Here is a 14,683-nt window from a genome sequence, read left to right as displayed (position 1 = left end):
GAGAGGTGGGAATGTCCAACACAATTGACTAGAATATGAGGACCCATGGAATCGACGAAAGTGACCACTTTCGAGGCTAGTAATAGTCGCCTTTCCACTCTCGGCCACCAAGATTAATTCTCGGCTCCGGAGATGTACGGGAGAATAGCGGCCAATCTTTCGTTTCTATGGAGTATTTGAATGCGCAGACTGTAGAGCAAGTGTGGGATAAGCTGGAACCTAATAACCGCGTGTAGGTAATAAATAGGTGACACTGCACAAGATCCTATACTGTATATGACAGGGCATTCCACGTCGAATCTATGTCCGAAGCAGGGTTTTAGGTCATGAGATGTTGAAATCAAAGCAGCGATGTAACTTATTGCAATTTGATGTCTTCTCGGCATCGCGTAAAATCAGTACGGCGTCGGAATATCATACCGTATTCAATAACAATGGAAAGGAGAAATCCCGTAGCGAATATCTCCACCTTCAGTGATGGGACGGAATCTTAGGATCAAAGGGGTTGGGGCTGCGACCGGTCGAAGTACCGTACTGTACTCTGCTTGCATTGGCTGGTTAGACCAGGTGTTCGATCCAGACAGGCTTCAGCGTCATCGCTTGTCCACGGGCGCTGGAGCACGGGCTGGCGCCATGATTTCCCGATCCCAGATCTTCTGGACTATTGACTCGATTGGGCATTGAACACCGTGCCGTGCAAGATAATGCACGATATATGTCCGTGCCTCCGTCTGAAACGCTCCTCTCCAGGCCGAGAGTCCAAGCCAGTCTCCGCACCTCGAGGCTGTCAACCTGTCAGCTCCATCCTTGGACCCGTGTCTCAAGCGGCCCTGCGCGAGACATGCCGCATTGCAGCACTGCAGCGTCGCCGGATCGGAGTTATTTCTTTGACTGGTGTGATGGCCATCTGCATATCACACATGGACCGCGTCGATCGTTGCCAGTTCCTGTCTGTTCCGTCGACGTACGTTTAGGCGACACTTCCACAGGATCCAGGACGGGATGCGGGACGTGTATTTGTCACAGCCCGCAGGTGGAGTGAATCTGTACGCCTGAAGCCACGATCGAAAGCCGAGCTGCCCGACACGCTGGGTCGATGTGAGATCGATGTGCCGATCTGCTCTCGGACGCGACTGTGTGTAATTTTCATGGTCATGGCTCTCTCTTAGTGGATGCTCCATAGATCCTGGAACCCACACGCGGCTAACGCACGATTTGCAGAAGAGCACATCCGGCGTACATGTACAGTACGCACGGAGTACCTGGACATGGAGAATCAGATCCAGGAGATCCCCGGGCCAAGGGAGGTGGGCTTGGGGCGGAAGATAATTCCAATTAGCCCGGGACATACAGGATTGGCGTCAATAGCCTCGTCTTTAGTGTAAGTTTTCTGCACCCCGGTTTCCAGAAGACCTTCACGTGTATTTTTAGGTTCAGGGGTAAATATATTCGTACTCGGCTTTAGGAGTGAGAGTATATTAAGTGATCTCTGAAGTATGGGGGCCGATGGGCGACAGTCAATGACAGTCAATGAGAGTGGCTGATAGTAGACGACCATAGACAACAGTAGTGCACCGTAGTAAATAGTAGCGAATAGTGTGCATGTGCAGTATCATACAACTCCGTCACCTCTCCATCTCCAATGCCTCGTCGATCCCTACTAGCTTCTCTCCCAGCTACCGATCCACAATTAATGAAATGGAAATAAATGAAATGGAAATAAATGAAATGGAAATAAATGAAACGTGCCACTCTCGCGCAGCCTATGAGATGTCATCTTTCCACGAAGCCTACAATCCACTGCGCTGTGGAACTCTTTCCCCCTTTAAGGCCCTCTAAACCAATGATCTAAACTCTCTCGCTCTCTACAAAAACAATTCATACCCTGCAATTCTCTCTCCCCCCCCCAATCTGGATTTCTTTACGTCCTCCACCTCTAACCTCCCCTCCAAGTTTGATCGGATTACTGTGGTATGTGCATATAAATCATGAACACACCATTTCAATTTCACACCATTGACTTGTGGAGTAGATCGACCCCGGAAGCGAAGACTCGAACCCACTCAGCCCGCAGTTCACACGCCGAGCTCAAGAGCTCAGTCCATGCGCTGGAGCAATTAAACGTGTATCCGAGGCTGGCCAGAGAACGCTCCCCAGTCCACATACCATTGCGCACATCAAGTCGCCAAATGGAGAGCCAGGAAGACCTCGGGATGGACCGCAAAGCGTCGAAAGCGCAGCGGTTCTTTGGAACAGAGCTGTCACTGCCCGAACATACACAAACATGGGAATCGAAGAAACAACGCCGACCGAGCTATAAAACACCGCCCAGCAGCTCCCGCAGCGGCCCGAGACAGAGCATGGGCTTAACGCCATTTCCCTCGAATACGCCCCTCCCGGATCAGAACTTGCGCGTGCGAGCCTCATCGCCTCTGCTGGGCGTGGACTACCGATCGCAAGAGGAGGTACCACCGCTGCCCAAGCCGTCGAAAAAGTCCATCACTCCGGTTCGTCGTCGACGCTGTTTTCATACTTCAGTTCCAAGGATTCGTCCAAGTCGGTCAAGACCGAATCACTGCAGCCCAGAGTGCGGAATGGCTTGGGTCTGGAACCGCAAGTGACGTTCAGTGAGGTGCCGAATCCGCCCAAGGAATCGAAGCGGAAGATGCGTCCTCCCCGGATTGACCTCTCGGTGTTGTTCCCCAAGCCTCGAAATTCTAGTGCGCCTGGCGGTCTGTTGTCTCCACAACGCATGACCAATTCTCCTTCCCCTGTTTCCACTGTGGTGCCGGATTCCCCTGTCAATCCCATCATCCAGCATCAGCATCTTCCGAGTTCAATTCCCAGCAAGACAGAAAGGACGACTGGGCATTCAAGCATGAGATATCCGGAAGCACCCCCTCGTCGGTCGTCCCTGCAAAAGAACGAGTCCCACAAGCACGAGTCCCACCAGAGCCAGTCATCCAAAAAACAAGTTGACAACTCGGATCTGCCATCGATCGCTGAGACGAAGAATAGCGAGTGGTATGACCAACCGTTCGGCCGGGTGGTAGGAACTAGCGAGATCGACCTGGCCTTGGACAGATACGCAGGCCGGCGTTCGCTCTTCAGTCGCTCCAGTGTGTATTCCAACAGTCGGGAGAATTTGCCATTAGAACGGCAACGAACCCCAGAGGCTAAACCGCCTACGAGGCGTGCTCACAGTCCCTCTACCAGGACAAAAGATATGTACTTGAGCCCGAATGCTCGTTCAGAGACGGTCCGCCCTCGGGGTATGAGTGCCTCGCAGGAATCCGGGAAGACCAAGAGGAGCGAAAAGAGCTCGACCTCGAAGAAGAGCAACAGAAGTACTTTGAAGAACAAGGACCTGCAGAACTCCAGTGTTCTTTGCCTTTCCTCGTCATCTGAAGATGAGGATGAAGAAATCACTCCAACCGAGCCAAAGCGCCATGGAAAGAAGAACTACAGTGACAGTGTCGCCACCTTTGACGACGATGAATCCGAGATCTTCATAGCTTCTACCGCCAAGGCGGCCACAGTCACAACTCCCACTCTACGGCACTTTGATCGTCAGCCATCAACTGGCAGTCTCAAGTCGCAACCTGAAAAGGCCCCGGTTCGTCGCAAGGCTTCGCACTCCTCCACTGGCAAGTCTTCTACGGGCAAGTCTTCTCAGACAACCCGCCGCACTACCCAGACTCGTCGCTCGAGTGCGGTCCCCACCATCGAGGCAGACCTTCTTGCACAATTCCCCCAGCAGCCTCTTCGCTCTCCTGCAGAGCTGAAGGAGCTGAACCGAAGAAGTCGCGTCATTGCTGTAACCCGACAAGAACAAGACCTTCTCGAGGCCATGCGCATCCGCAAGGGCAAAGTCACCCCGAGCCTTTTCAACTATGGAAATCTCCCCGAAGCAGACCGACGCTCAATCCTCTCTGGGCCCTCCCGTGATTCCTTCTGTGGATCTGATACCTCCTTCCTACGTCTCAGCAACGTTTTCCCGCCATTTAATACTCCATCAGTAAAAGGTGCAGCCCACCCATACAAAGACGGCACACCCTCCCAAAGCTCAGGCTCTGATACTGAACAGAAAACCGGTAACTCTGTTGTCTCTCCAGGCTTCAGTGCCAATTACTCCGAAAGCCTACCCTCTCCCGCCACCAGTGGTGCCTCGCCCCTCACTCCCACCCTGCCAATTCATCGCTTCTCGCCGCTTCCGTCCCCCAAGCCGCCCCCAAGAGGACCTCCGCCTGCCATCCCCGAGGATCAGAAGCGACACTCGCGCCGCCGCACTGATAGCAGCGGAGCTATCATGCTGGACGAGAGCTGCGACCCCAAGGGCAACGGGGGCATGCCTCTCTGGTCATTCAATTTCGATTGGGATCAGGAGCACGCCGGTATTGCTACTGTGCACTGAATCGTGATCTGACCTGGAATTGCTCGTCCACATTCACTCGAAACACATTTCCTAATTTCCACTCGCACTTTTGTATATCTACACGTCTTCACTTTCCCAGCGATTTCCTTGCCTCATTTGCATCTCGGGTTTCTTATCTCGGGCTTTCACCACACAACCACACAGACTTCCTGTCTCTTTCTTACACCTTTCTATGATCTTCTCACTCATGTCTTCTTATCGCGTTCCAGTTTGAGTTAGCGTCAAACTGGTTGACAAAACCTGCTTTCATGTTTCACCCAGAGTTGTTTCAGTACTCAACATTCATGTCTACATATCTTACCATAATATTCCTCGATTGATCCACTCTCATTTACAACTGATCTTTCAATTCTCCACGTAAACCCATAGAAGGACGCTCCAGCTTCACCGATGTTGCACAGGGGATGTACAAGTTGACAGAATGTGGCTGATATACTGCAGCAAGCCCAATCAGACGGTGGCTGGCTGGACCACTGCCGACTGGACCAACACGCAATGCAGCAACTAGGCTGTACAGTACAGTACAGTTAGGTGAACATCATACATGTACCCCGTAGCAGATGGAGATATACGAGAATACGAACGAATGGCAAGCTCTTAACAACGAGGGGGCAATCAGACGTGGGCCCGACGGCAGATTTTGACGTCACATAAGGCCATTGGGGCTGGGGGGCAAACGAAGATCGAGTATTTGAAGAATGCCCAAACGAAACTAACGAAGCTTGCCCAGTTTATACCCAAGTCGAAGATCTCCAAGTCCAAGTCACTGGGGGAGAAAGAGAAGAAAGCTCAAGCTGAACTCAACCTTGGTCTGGACCTGTGACCCACACCGCCCAATCTCTATAACCCCGGATTGACTACTTGGCTTTGTTATTGTGACGCTCTCTTGCTCTCTCTTCACCTTCCAAGTATTGACCGCCTATTCTCTCCTTTCTTCTCTTCCGTGATCGTCCTCTGGAGCCCTGACATCAGGCCCAAAGGGGAAATCCTCAAAATTAGCCCCTGGTTCGCAGATCGCAGCTTGCTCGATACCTTGCCCCCCCTCCGGTTCCCTCAGTTTGTCACGAGTCTCACTTTGGCGACATATCTGGAACTTCTCTATACCTTTCCCTCGAAACATAACCTCCGCCACGGTTTATAGCCCCGGAACTTGCGATCGCGATCTACGATTTTCGTCATGGCGGATCGCGCACAACGTCAGGCCTCTGGGCTACGGGCTGTGGCTAATAACGCGCCTTGGGTTCTGGTATGGGATATCCAGTAGCATCGCACTGGTGCAGTCCTGGATCTATGTTCGTCGCTAACCTGATATTCTTATAGCTGACCGCGGAGTCTACAGTATTTGTGCTGGTAAGTGGTTTGTTTGCGCGCCGACGGGATTCTTGTAAAAGCATCAATGACTGACCTCTATTTTTACGGTCCTACAGCTGGCCCATTATTCTCGAGTCATGCCCCCCGCCGGTGGAAAACGGTACCTTACATCCACGGCTGTCTTCCTTGTCGAGGTCGTCAAGCTGGCCATCTCCCTCACAATGGCCCTCTATAACGTTTCGAAAAGCGCTCCTCCCTCCATGCCCGCCACATCCCTATTCTTCTCCCTAACTAGCGCGGTATTCTCGGGAGACAGCTGGAAAATGGCTATCCCGGCTAGTCTAGACGTCTTGTCTAACTCGCTGCTCTACATCGCGCTCTCGAACCTGCGTGCTGCGACCTTCCAGGTTACCTACCAGCTGAAGTTCCTGACAACGGCCATATTTGGTCTGATGCTTCTGAGACGGAGCATCCCAGCCCGGAAGTGGGGCCTGCTCCTCTTACTCGTGGTTGGCGTGGCTTTGGTGCAGATCCCCGATGCAAGCACTGAGAAGATGCTGCAGGATGACCATGCCAATCACTACTTCCCTCGTTCGCTCGAGGAGTGGAAGGCTGTCAAGCAAGGCTCTGGATCTGGCAGCTCTGGCAGTAGTCTACACAAGCGGTCTGCGACGTATGAGGGTATCGAAGAGGATATCCTTACTGCTGACCCGCATCTGAACCCAATTATCGGCCTCCTTGCGACTATCGGTGCGGCTTTGGTCTCTGGGCTGGCTAGCACTTACTTTGAAAAAGTACTCAAGGATAGCTCGAGCCACATCTCGTTGTGGGTTCGCAACGTGCAACTGGCTATTTACTCTATCTTCCCTGCTCTCTTCATTGGAATTGTTTTCCGTGATGGCGAGAAAATCGCCGAAAATGGCTTCTTCCAGGGTTACAATTGGGCGGTGTGGTCTACTATTGTTATCCAGGCTCTTGGTGGCATTGTCTCAGCCTTCTACGTCAGCCATGCACAGAAAGATGCAAGGAGTCTGGCCACGACCGTCAATATTATCTTGAGTACCATCGGAAGTATCTGGCTCTTTGAATTTGAGCTTACTGCAAGTGTGAGTTCTTTACCTATTCAGTTTCTTGGTTTTTGCAAGGCCTCACATTTGACCATCAAATACTGACTGTATTAGTTCCTTCTGGGCTCGGCTGTAGTCCTGGTAGCAACCCACTACTACGGAAACCCAAGTTTCACCTCTGCAATTAGTGGCTCTCGCCCACCTCCAATCCGCGTCGACAGCTACGAAAAGGATGCCGAAGGACCCGACGGCTCGCCAGTGGTTCCGTCCAACGATTTCTCTATCAAGCTTCCCACCTCTCCATTCCTATCAGACGGCATGTCATCATCTCGTCCGACTTCCCCAGCGCCAGGCCACGCTAGGGTAAGCTCCAGCCGGAATGTAAGCACAAGCACTTATTTCGACGAGAAATAACTGTTTGAACCTACATAACTGGTTTTTGAGATCAGAGTGACATGTCTCTTTTCTTCACGGGCAATGAAATTGGATACCCGATAGAAGCAGAATCAAACGCGGTGCTCCTTCAATCGCTACAAAACCACCCTTGTAACATTCCTTGGTGTTCTGTGCTGGCCCTCTTGGAGCTGGCTGCTTGCTCTTTGCTAGCCTTTTGCATGTTCTCTCGCCGTCCATAACTACGATTTTTTTTTCTAGGTCGGTTTAGCTCATGTATGCATATATACGAAGCAATGAAATTCTTTCATATACCCCAGGCCTTGCACAGTTCTCACATGGCAGATGTCCTGTTGAACCTGTCAGTAACGTGAAAATAGGGATGCGTCCACGTGCCATCACATGGTCACCTCCCACAGACCAGCCTTACAGCCCTACGCCCTCCGTAGTCCAAGTTCACCTCATCAAAATTACCCCCCATTATCCAGAGATAGTCACAATGCGAAGGAACCATCAGCCGCAACCCTTTAAATCTTTCCGTGTACCCTCCCAACGAATCCCAGCTATATCTGATCAATCCTCCCCCTCCCAGAGTAGAACAGAAGCCATCGACCACAGACTCATTGAAGGCTCTCAGCAACAATACTACAACAGTCCATCTCCTCGACAGTCTTTCGGTGCCCTGGAATTGCCTGCTCAAAACCAAGACCCGGAATTGGATGCTTTTGGTAGGTCTTTTATCTGAACTCTACATCAGCTACTGATATATTTCAAGATCTGGAATTACTAGCCCAGAATGACCGAGAGATGGGCGTGAAGAGTGCAGATCTAGGATTTCGACCGGCCTCTTCCTTTCAAATGCATTTCCAACGTGATCCTCATCCGGAGAATATCTCTCGTTTCTTTCTACGTGAGTTTGGTTGAATTGACTGCGAGTTGAGCTTTGGCGTTCGTGAGATATTGACAGACAATAGCGACTTCGAGTAATTCTCCTCACAGTGGTGATGCATCTACTTCATCGGATCTCAGTTCGAGATTACTGTCGAGCCCTTCAGTGTTGTTCCAGCAAAGAAAGGAGGCCAGACATGAACAACGAAGTCTTCACATCAACAATGGTTCGTACCATGAGGATGCTACAGAATCCTCGGCCCGGGCTTTATCTACCCTTCCAGGCCCTGGAACGGTGACTATAAACCGGCAACAAGGGCCTTTTAGTCATATTCCACCGTCTGTTCGAGGCATCATACTCGTTTCAGTGAATGATATACCAGATAATTATCGCTCAATGTTCCCCTTCCCGCTGTTCAATGCCATTCAATCCAAATCCTTCCACGCTGTCTACAACAGCAACGAAAACATTGTCCTCTCGGCACCAACGGGCAGTGGCAAGACAGTGATAATGGAGTTGGCAATCTGCAGACTCCTCAACACCCTCAAAGACGAACGATTCAAGGTCGTCTACCAAGCGCCTACAAAATCCCTATGTGCAGAACGATTCAGAGACTGGCACTCCAAATTCTCAGCCCTGAAGCTCAAATGCGCAGAATTAACCGGTGACACAGATCATATGCAACTGCGTGCTGTGCAGGGTAGCCAGATCATAATTACAACACCAGAGAAATGGGATAGCATGACACGGAAATGGAAAGACCATGGGAAATTGATGCAGCTCGTGAAATTATTCCTCATTGACGAGGTTCACATTCTCAAGGAAACGCGCGGTGCAACACTTGAGGCGGTGGTATCCCGCATGAAAAATATCGGGTCCAATGTTCGCTTTGTGGCGCTCAGTGCTACTGTTCCCAATTCAGAGGATATCGCTACTTGGCTTGGGAAGGATGCCACGAATCAACATGTTCCTGCGCACAGAGAGCATTTCGGGGAGGAATTTCGTCCTGTCATATTGAAGAAAGTTGTTTATGGGTACCAGTCTACTTTGAATGACTTTGCTTTTGATAAAGTCTGCGGGTCAAAGTAAATTTCGTTTTTTCTGAGTTGAGGGTGCTTCACTATACTGACGAGCTTTGAAAGGTTGCCCGAGGTCATTAGGATGCACTCTTGCCAAAAGCCCATTATGATTTTCTGTTGTACACGAAACTCGTCCCTTTCAACGGCGAAGGAGCTGGCTCGTCTTTGGACGATGACGAATCCGCCAGCTAGGCTTTGGAAAGGACCCGTGAGACCTTTTGATGCTCATAACGATGATTTGAGGAGTATGTCTCTCTTTCCATTGAATTTTCTATTCCATATCTAATGTCAAACAGCAACCATCGCGGCCGGCGTCGCATTCCACCACGCTGGCTTAGGACCTGCAGACCGCCACACAGTTGAAGCAGGGTTCCGAGATGGTCACATCAGCGTGATATGCTGCACATCGACCCTCGCAGTGGGCGTAAATCTACCATGTCATCTGGTGATTATGAAGAACACTGTCAGCTGGCAAGAAGGTGGCTGCAAGGAATACTCCGATCTGGAGATGATGCAAATGCTCGGCCGCGCAGGACGCCCTCAATTCGATGACAGTGCAACGGCAGTCATCCTCACCCGAAAGGAGCGCGTGAACCACTACGAGAAACTTGTTTCTGGGTCTGAGAGCTTGGAGAGCTGCCTGCATCTGAATCTGATTGATCATCTCAACGCTGAAATTGGGCTGGGGAATATCTCTGACCTTGACTCCGCTGTTAAATGGCTTGCTGGGACTTTTTTGTTTGTCAGGCTTCGTCGAAATCCTACGCATTACAAGCTCAAGGAGGGCGCAAACCAGGAGGATGAAGATGAGCTCTTGCGACAAATTTGTGAGAAGGACATCCAGCTCTTGAGAGATGTTGGGCTTGTTGAAACTGATACCCTCTGTTCGACTCAATTCGGTAATGCCATGGCTCGGTACTATATTCATTTTGAGACTATGAAAGTCTTGTTATCGCTGAAGCCACAGGCTACACTTTCGGAGACCGTACGATTCATCTCTTCCCGGTTGGTTCCATACTGACAATAACATACTAGCTAGCCGTGATCTCTCAAGGCGACGAATTCCGCGAAATCCGCCTGAAAGGAAGTGAAAAGTCTCTTTACCGCGAAATAAATCGAGACCCTGCCATCCGCTTCCCGATAAACGTCGACATAGCGCTCCCATGCCACAAAACATCCCTCCTCCTCCAATCAGAACTCGGCGCCATCGACTACCCAGACATTGATCAACTACAGAGACACAAGTTCGCCTTCAACCAAGACAAAACCCTAGTCTTTGCCCATGCAAACCGACTAGTACGTTGCTTGATCGACTGTCAGATCGCGCGTGGCGATTCAATCGCCATTCTCAATGCCTTAGAACTTGCACGAAGCTTTGGTGCTAAGGTCTGGGATCATTCTCCTCTCCAGATGAAGCAGGTTGAACAAATTGGCGTCGTGGCTGTTCGTAAATTAGCTGCTGCCGGTATTACCAGCCTCGAAGCTCTGGGGGAAACCGAGGCTTATCGGATTGACATGGTTCTCAGCAAGAATCCGCCTTTTGGGGCGAAGTTGTTGTCGCGATTAAAGGAATTCCCTCAGTTGAGGGTTTCAACTAAGATGTTTGGAAAGGTTTGTGAATGACTCCGGATCATGCTTTGTCTCTCTCTGATGTTTTGACGCAGGAGGTCAAGAATGGAGGTGTGGCTCTTCAATTCAGAGTCGAGGTTGCATTTATAAATGACAAGGTTCCGACAGTCTTTCAGCGCCGGTCTATCTATGTTTGCTGTTTGACTGAGACATCTGATGGCCGCTTAATTGATTTTCGACGGACTGGTGCAAGCAAGCTCCAGGAACAGCTGGAGATTGATCTTTCTGTGGATTTGGCTAGTGCTGAGCAGTTCGTTGTTTGCCATGTTATGTGTGATGATATTGGTATGATTGTTCTCCGATATGCGGATTTCGGGCTAATTATTCAAAGCTGGAACGGAGAGGATGGCTGAGCTTCGACCTAAACTTTCGCCTTCGTTATTTGCCCCGATTCGAGAAGGGGGCTTGGTTTCTACGGGTTCTGGTCGCCGAACAGGAGATGTCCAAGAGATGGTTGATAGCAGCACGATGAGACCTCACCGAGTTGCACAGGAACATTGTCAAGAGCAACCCACTCCCACGAATGCCTCAGTTGTGGTGAAGAATGCTCCCAAATCCAACCGAGACGTTGACGATCCCGATTTCGATGGTGATGATCTCCAGCTGGCAGACTTCTTGACCGTCAGTGGTCGCCCAACCAAGCCAAAGCATCCTTCCAAGCCAATGTTTTCACCAAATGATGAGATTGACTGGTTCTCGATTGACACAACCCCAAGTCCATTGGAGCGAGGGATGAAGGCCTCAAAGCCCCGAGAAGGTGAATGGATCGCTGACATGGGTGAACAAGAAGGCGAGAACCCGGAGCCAATTCGACTTGCTAATGGAAAATGGGCATGCAACCACCGGTGCAAAGACAAAACAAGGTTTGAAGCTTCCATTGTTGTAGCCAAGTTTAGACTGACTGTCTCAGTTGCAAGCACTTCTGTTGCCGTGATGGCCTGGACAAGCCTCCTAAGCCTGCCAAAAAGCGGGCTATCCCTGCGACTCAAAAGGATGATGACCTTGGCCAATTGAAAATTTCAGACAGTATCACGAAGATTAATCCTGGGATCAATGGCAATACAGGGAGGAAATTGTCGAAGCAGCACACCATTGAAGCCAAAAGAATTGACAGTTCCTCGAAGGCAAAGAGCCTCACGTCTCAGGTCGAAAAAAAGGCTTCAAAGTTCGCCCTATCAGACAGAAGCAGAAGCATATTTTCAACCAAGACCAAGAAATTGTTGAGTCCAATGATAGCCCATTCAAGTGACTATGGTGAAGAGGACTTCAGCGATCTAATCTCCCCATCACTCCTTCTTGAAGAACCAGGCACCGATCTCACAGGAATAGACTCTCCAATGACATTCAAACAAACACAAAGTACCTTCACAGCTATGAATGATACCACAAAGAAGTATTCAACAAGCTCAGTGCCCTCTGTTCCCCAAGCTGAGTCGTCCCTTGGAAGCCAGACCAAACCATCAACCCCCCAGACTCAACACGAGGTAATCGAAATACAGGACGACACATCCCAAGATTCTGCAAAACAGCCATCATTATCACAGCGGAGATCTGCAAAGCAGAGTAAACTGCCAACAACACTGGAAAGAAGTGTGGCTCACCTAAAACGAAAGGCAAGTCAAATCGAACCCCGAAACGAAGGATCCCCAAATTACTCCAGGAGCAATTCTTCCATCACTTCTTTCATGATGCAGCCTCTGAAATACATGGGTATTCAAACCCCGGTCCCACCCCGGAGGGAAGTGTCTTCTTTCCCTATGGATGAAGCTAGCACGAATCTCCTGGTTGCACGGCAGGATGATACTTCTGATTTGCCCAATATCTTCAGGGATATCATTGATTTTGACTAAGTGATGCATGGCTTGTTTCTTTCTATCTTTCCTGTTTTATTGCAAGGGAATCTGTTGTACGGTTTTATGGACTATGGCTGGGATTAATTCTGTAGAGATCACTCGTATAGTGTTAGTATATCATAGACATGAGTTGAGGTAGACACGCAATTATCTGTTTACCAACTGGATTGATTCCTTTCCATCTTTGCTTTTTCATATGACGTTTCACTCTTCATATCGATTCCTGAAACTTGGTCGTCGTCTTGGTCAGCTACGTGTTTTAGTCTTAGCAACTGAACATGAAGGTAACAAAAAGAAGATCTTGTTATTTATGCAGTCTCATGTAGCGGGAATAGCTAAATGCTCAACGCTTGTATCATCAATATAACTCTTGTCTCCTGGATGCTAGTATATCTTATTGAACAAGGACCGCTGCGATATACCCCGGGTAAGCAGCCCTAAATCTACATAAATGACACCAAAACCAGCGCAGGATTCAACCAATGACGACAATGCAAAGAAATAAGTTAAAGCGGTATAGTACAGTACATTGAATCCGACATGCAACCCCAAGACGGAACACAAACGAGATATGACCACAAGGGACACCCATGGACATCTCCAATACAGATATAGAACAAGCCCAGAATCAAATGAGCAGCAAGCACCAAGCCCCAAGGGAAGAGAAAAAAAAGAAGAAATAGTCTACTCCATCTCCATTCTCTCCCTTACAAGCTTCTTAATCTTTCCAACACGCTCCTGATCCCCATGATACTCGCGAATCAACTGAGCTTTCGACAACTCCCCGAAAGCAGCCTCATCGACAGCCTCTCCCCTCTTAGCCAACATCTCCAAGACCTCAGCCCGGAGATCAACCTCGCGACCGAGAATCCGCTCCTCCCGTCGCAGGTACTTCTCGGCCCAGCGCGCCTCACGCTCAGCTTCACGTTCAGCACGGGACATCACAGTCGGCCGCTCGGAGATAGCACTGCCGAACGGGGTGATGATTCGCTCGACGACGTGGTGGACGTGTTTGCTCTTTGGCGCGCCGGACGAGAACTCGATGACATCGCCGTCGCGGAGACTGTTGCGCGGGTCCGAGACTAGGTAGTTCGTTTCCTTCGGATAGTACTTGCCGATGTGGCGGTCGTAGGTGTTGTGTCTGTGGCAGACGCGGACGGTGCGGTCCATTCGGCCGACGGAGACGACTGTGCCTGTCTTCAGGACCGAGGCGTAGTTGCGCAGGCGGGACGGCAGGGTGAGGGTTTGCGGGGTGTTTTCTGGCTTTGGTTGTGTGCTTGTTGTTTTTTGGCGGTGGGGGACTGTGATCTTGGAGGTTTGGAAGAGGACTGGGCGCGTCAGGGCCAGTGGTGTCATTGTTCGGAGTGGCATCACGGCCCGGAGGAGGTGGTTTGGTGCCATTGTGTTTGGCTGGGCGCCTGGGTGGCTGCTCTATCGATGGATTTGGGTTGGAATGGAAAGGGAGGTTGGATTGAGGAGGCGGAACACTCGGGAATGGTTATGGCGGTGATGGATGGTCTCCCAATGGTTGTGAACTTGAGGTGTTTGCAGTTGAGATTTCGAGAATTTCTCGGGGAAAGCATGTTTGCAGTGTTTGCACGGGAGTATACAGCTCTGGAACTTCGATCAACATGGTGAATTGGATTCTAAATTGGATTCTGAATTGTTCTGTTAAATTATTCTATGGCTATAACTCTCTAGTGTTTCTTGTGAGTTTTATTTGAAATTAATTAGTCTTCCTAGGCTGTCCAAGCCATCGAATAGTGTCAACGTCAATAAGACGGCAACGCCAATCTAAACTAACTTACAAGGAATAACACAGAAACTAAACTCAAATCAAGTCAATGGAGTAGTAGAGAGCCTGAAAATGCATACAAGTGTAAAGTAAAGTCTAAACCGAGCAACCTAAACAGTATAGGCAATTATTCCTAGAGACCCAATTCAGAGCCGAAACCCCAATGCATCCCGTACAAAAAATAAAGTAAAAGTAAAAAAGTAACATAAAATAAAGCGCAGGACAGATAAAG

At 49.8% G+C, this 14,683-nt stretch overlaps 3 protein-coding genes across 3 annotated transcripts; 2 read left to right on the top strand and 1 right to left on the bottom strand.

Moving 5' to 3' along the window:
• Positions 1-1,988: 1,988 nt before the first annotated feature.
• Positions 1,989-4,414, top strand: N7511_001922 (uncharacterized protein; the record flags this gene model as incomplete). Its single annotated transcript, XM_057124347.1, has 2 exons — positions 1,989-2,507; positions 2,582-4,414. 2 exons carry the CDS (start codon positions 1,989-1,991, stop codon positions 4,412-4,414), a joined length of 2,352 nt encoding a protein of 783 aa, XP_056986506.1.
• Positions 4,415-5,612: 1,198 nt separating this feature from the next.
• Positions 5,613-12,653, top strand: N7511_001921 (uncharacterized protein; the record flags this gene model as incomplete). The annotated part of the gene is made up of 14 exons (XM_057124346.1): positions 5,613-5,681; positions 5,756-5,785; positions 5,863-6,852; positions 6,928-7,176; positions 7,263-7,359; positions 7,587-7,934; positions 7,982-8,116; positions 8,181-9,180; positions 9,238-9,419; positions 9,471-10,159; positions 10,210-10,785; positions 10,839-11,088; positions 11,135-11,666; positions 11,714-12,653. The coding sequence occupies 14 exons, from the start codon at positions 5,613-5,615 to the stop codon at positions 12,651-12,653; spliced, it is 6,087 nt and encodes a 2,028-aa protein (XP_056986505.1).
• A 687-nt stretch (positions 12,654-13,340) lies between these two features.
• N7511_001920 (uS17 family ribosomal protein) lies at positions 13,341-14,057 on the bottom strand (the record flags this gene model as incomplete). The annotated part of the gene is made up of 1 exon (XM_057124345.1): positions 13,341-14,057. The coding sequence occupies one exon, from the start codon at positions 14,055-14,057 to the stop codon at positions 13,341-13,343; it is 717 nt and encodes a 238-aa protein (XP_056986504.1).
• Between the last annotated feature and the right edge of the window lie 626 nt (positions 14,058-14,683).

The sequence above is a fragment of the Penicillium nucicola genome (assembly GCF_028828085.1).
Source record: "Penicillium nucicola strain IBT 29836 chromosome Unknown utg000002l, whole genome shotgun sequence".
NCBI lineage: Eukaryota > Fungi > Ascomycota > Eurotiomycetes > Eurotiales > Aspergillaceae > Penicillium > Penicillium nucicola.
Note: the sequence above shows the minus strand (reverse complement) of the source record. Positions and strands in the feature narration are given on the sequence as shown.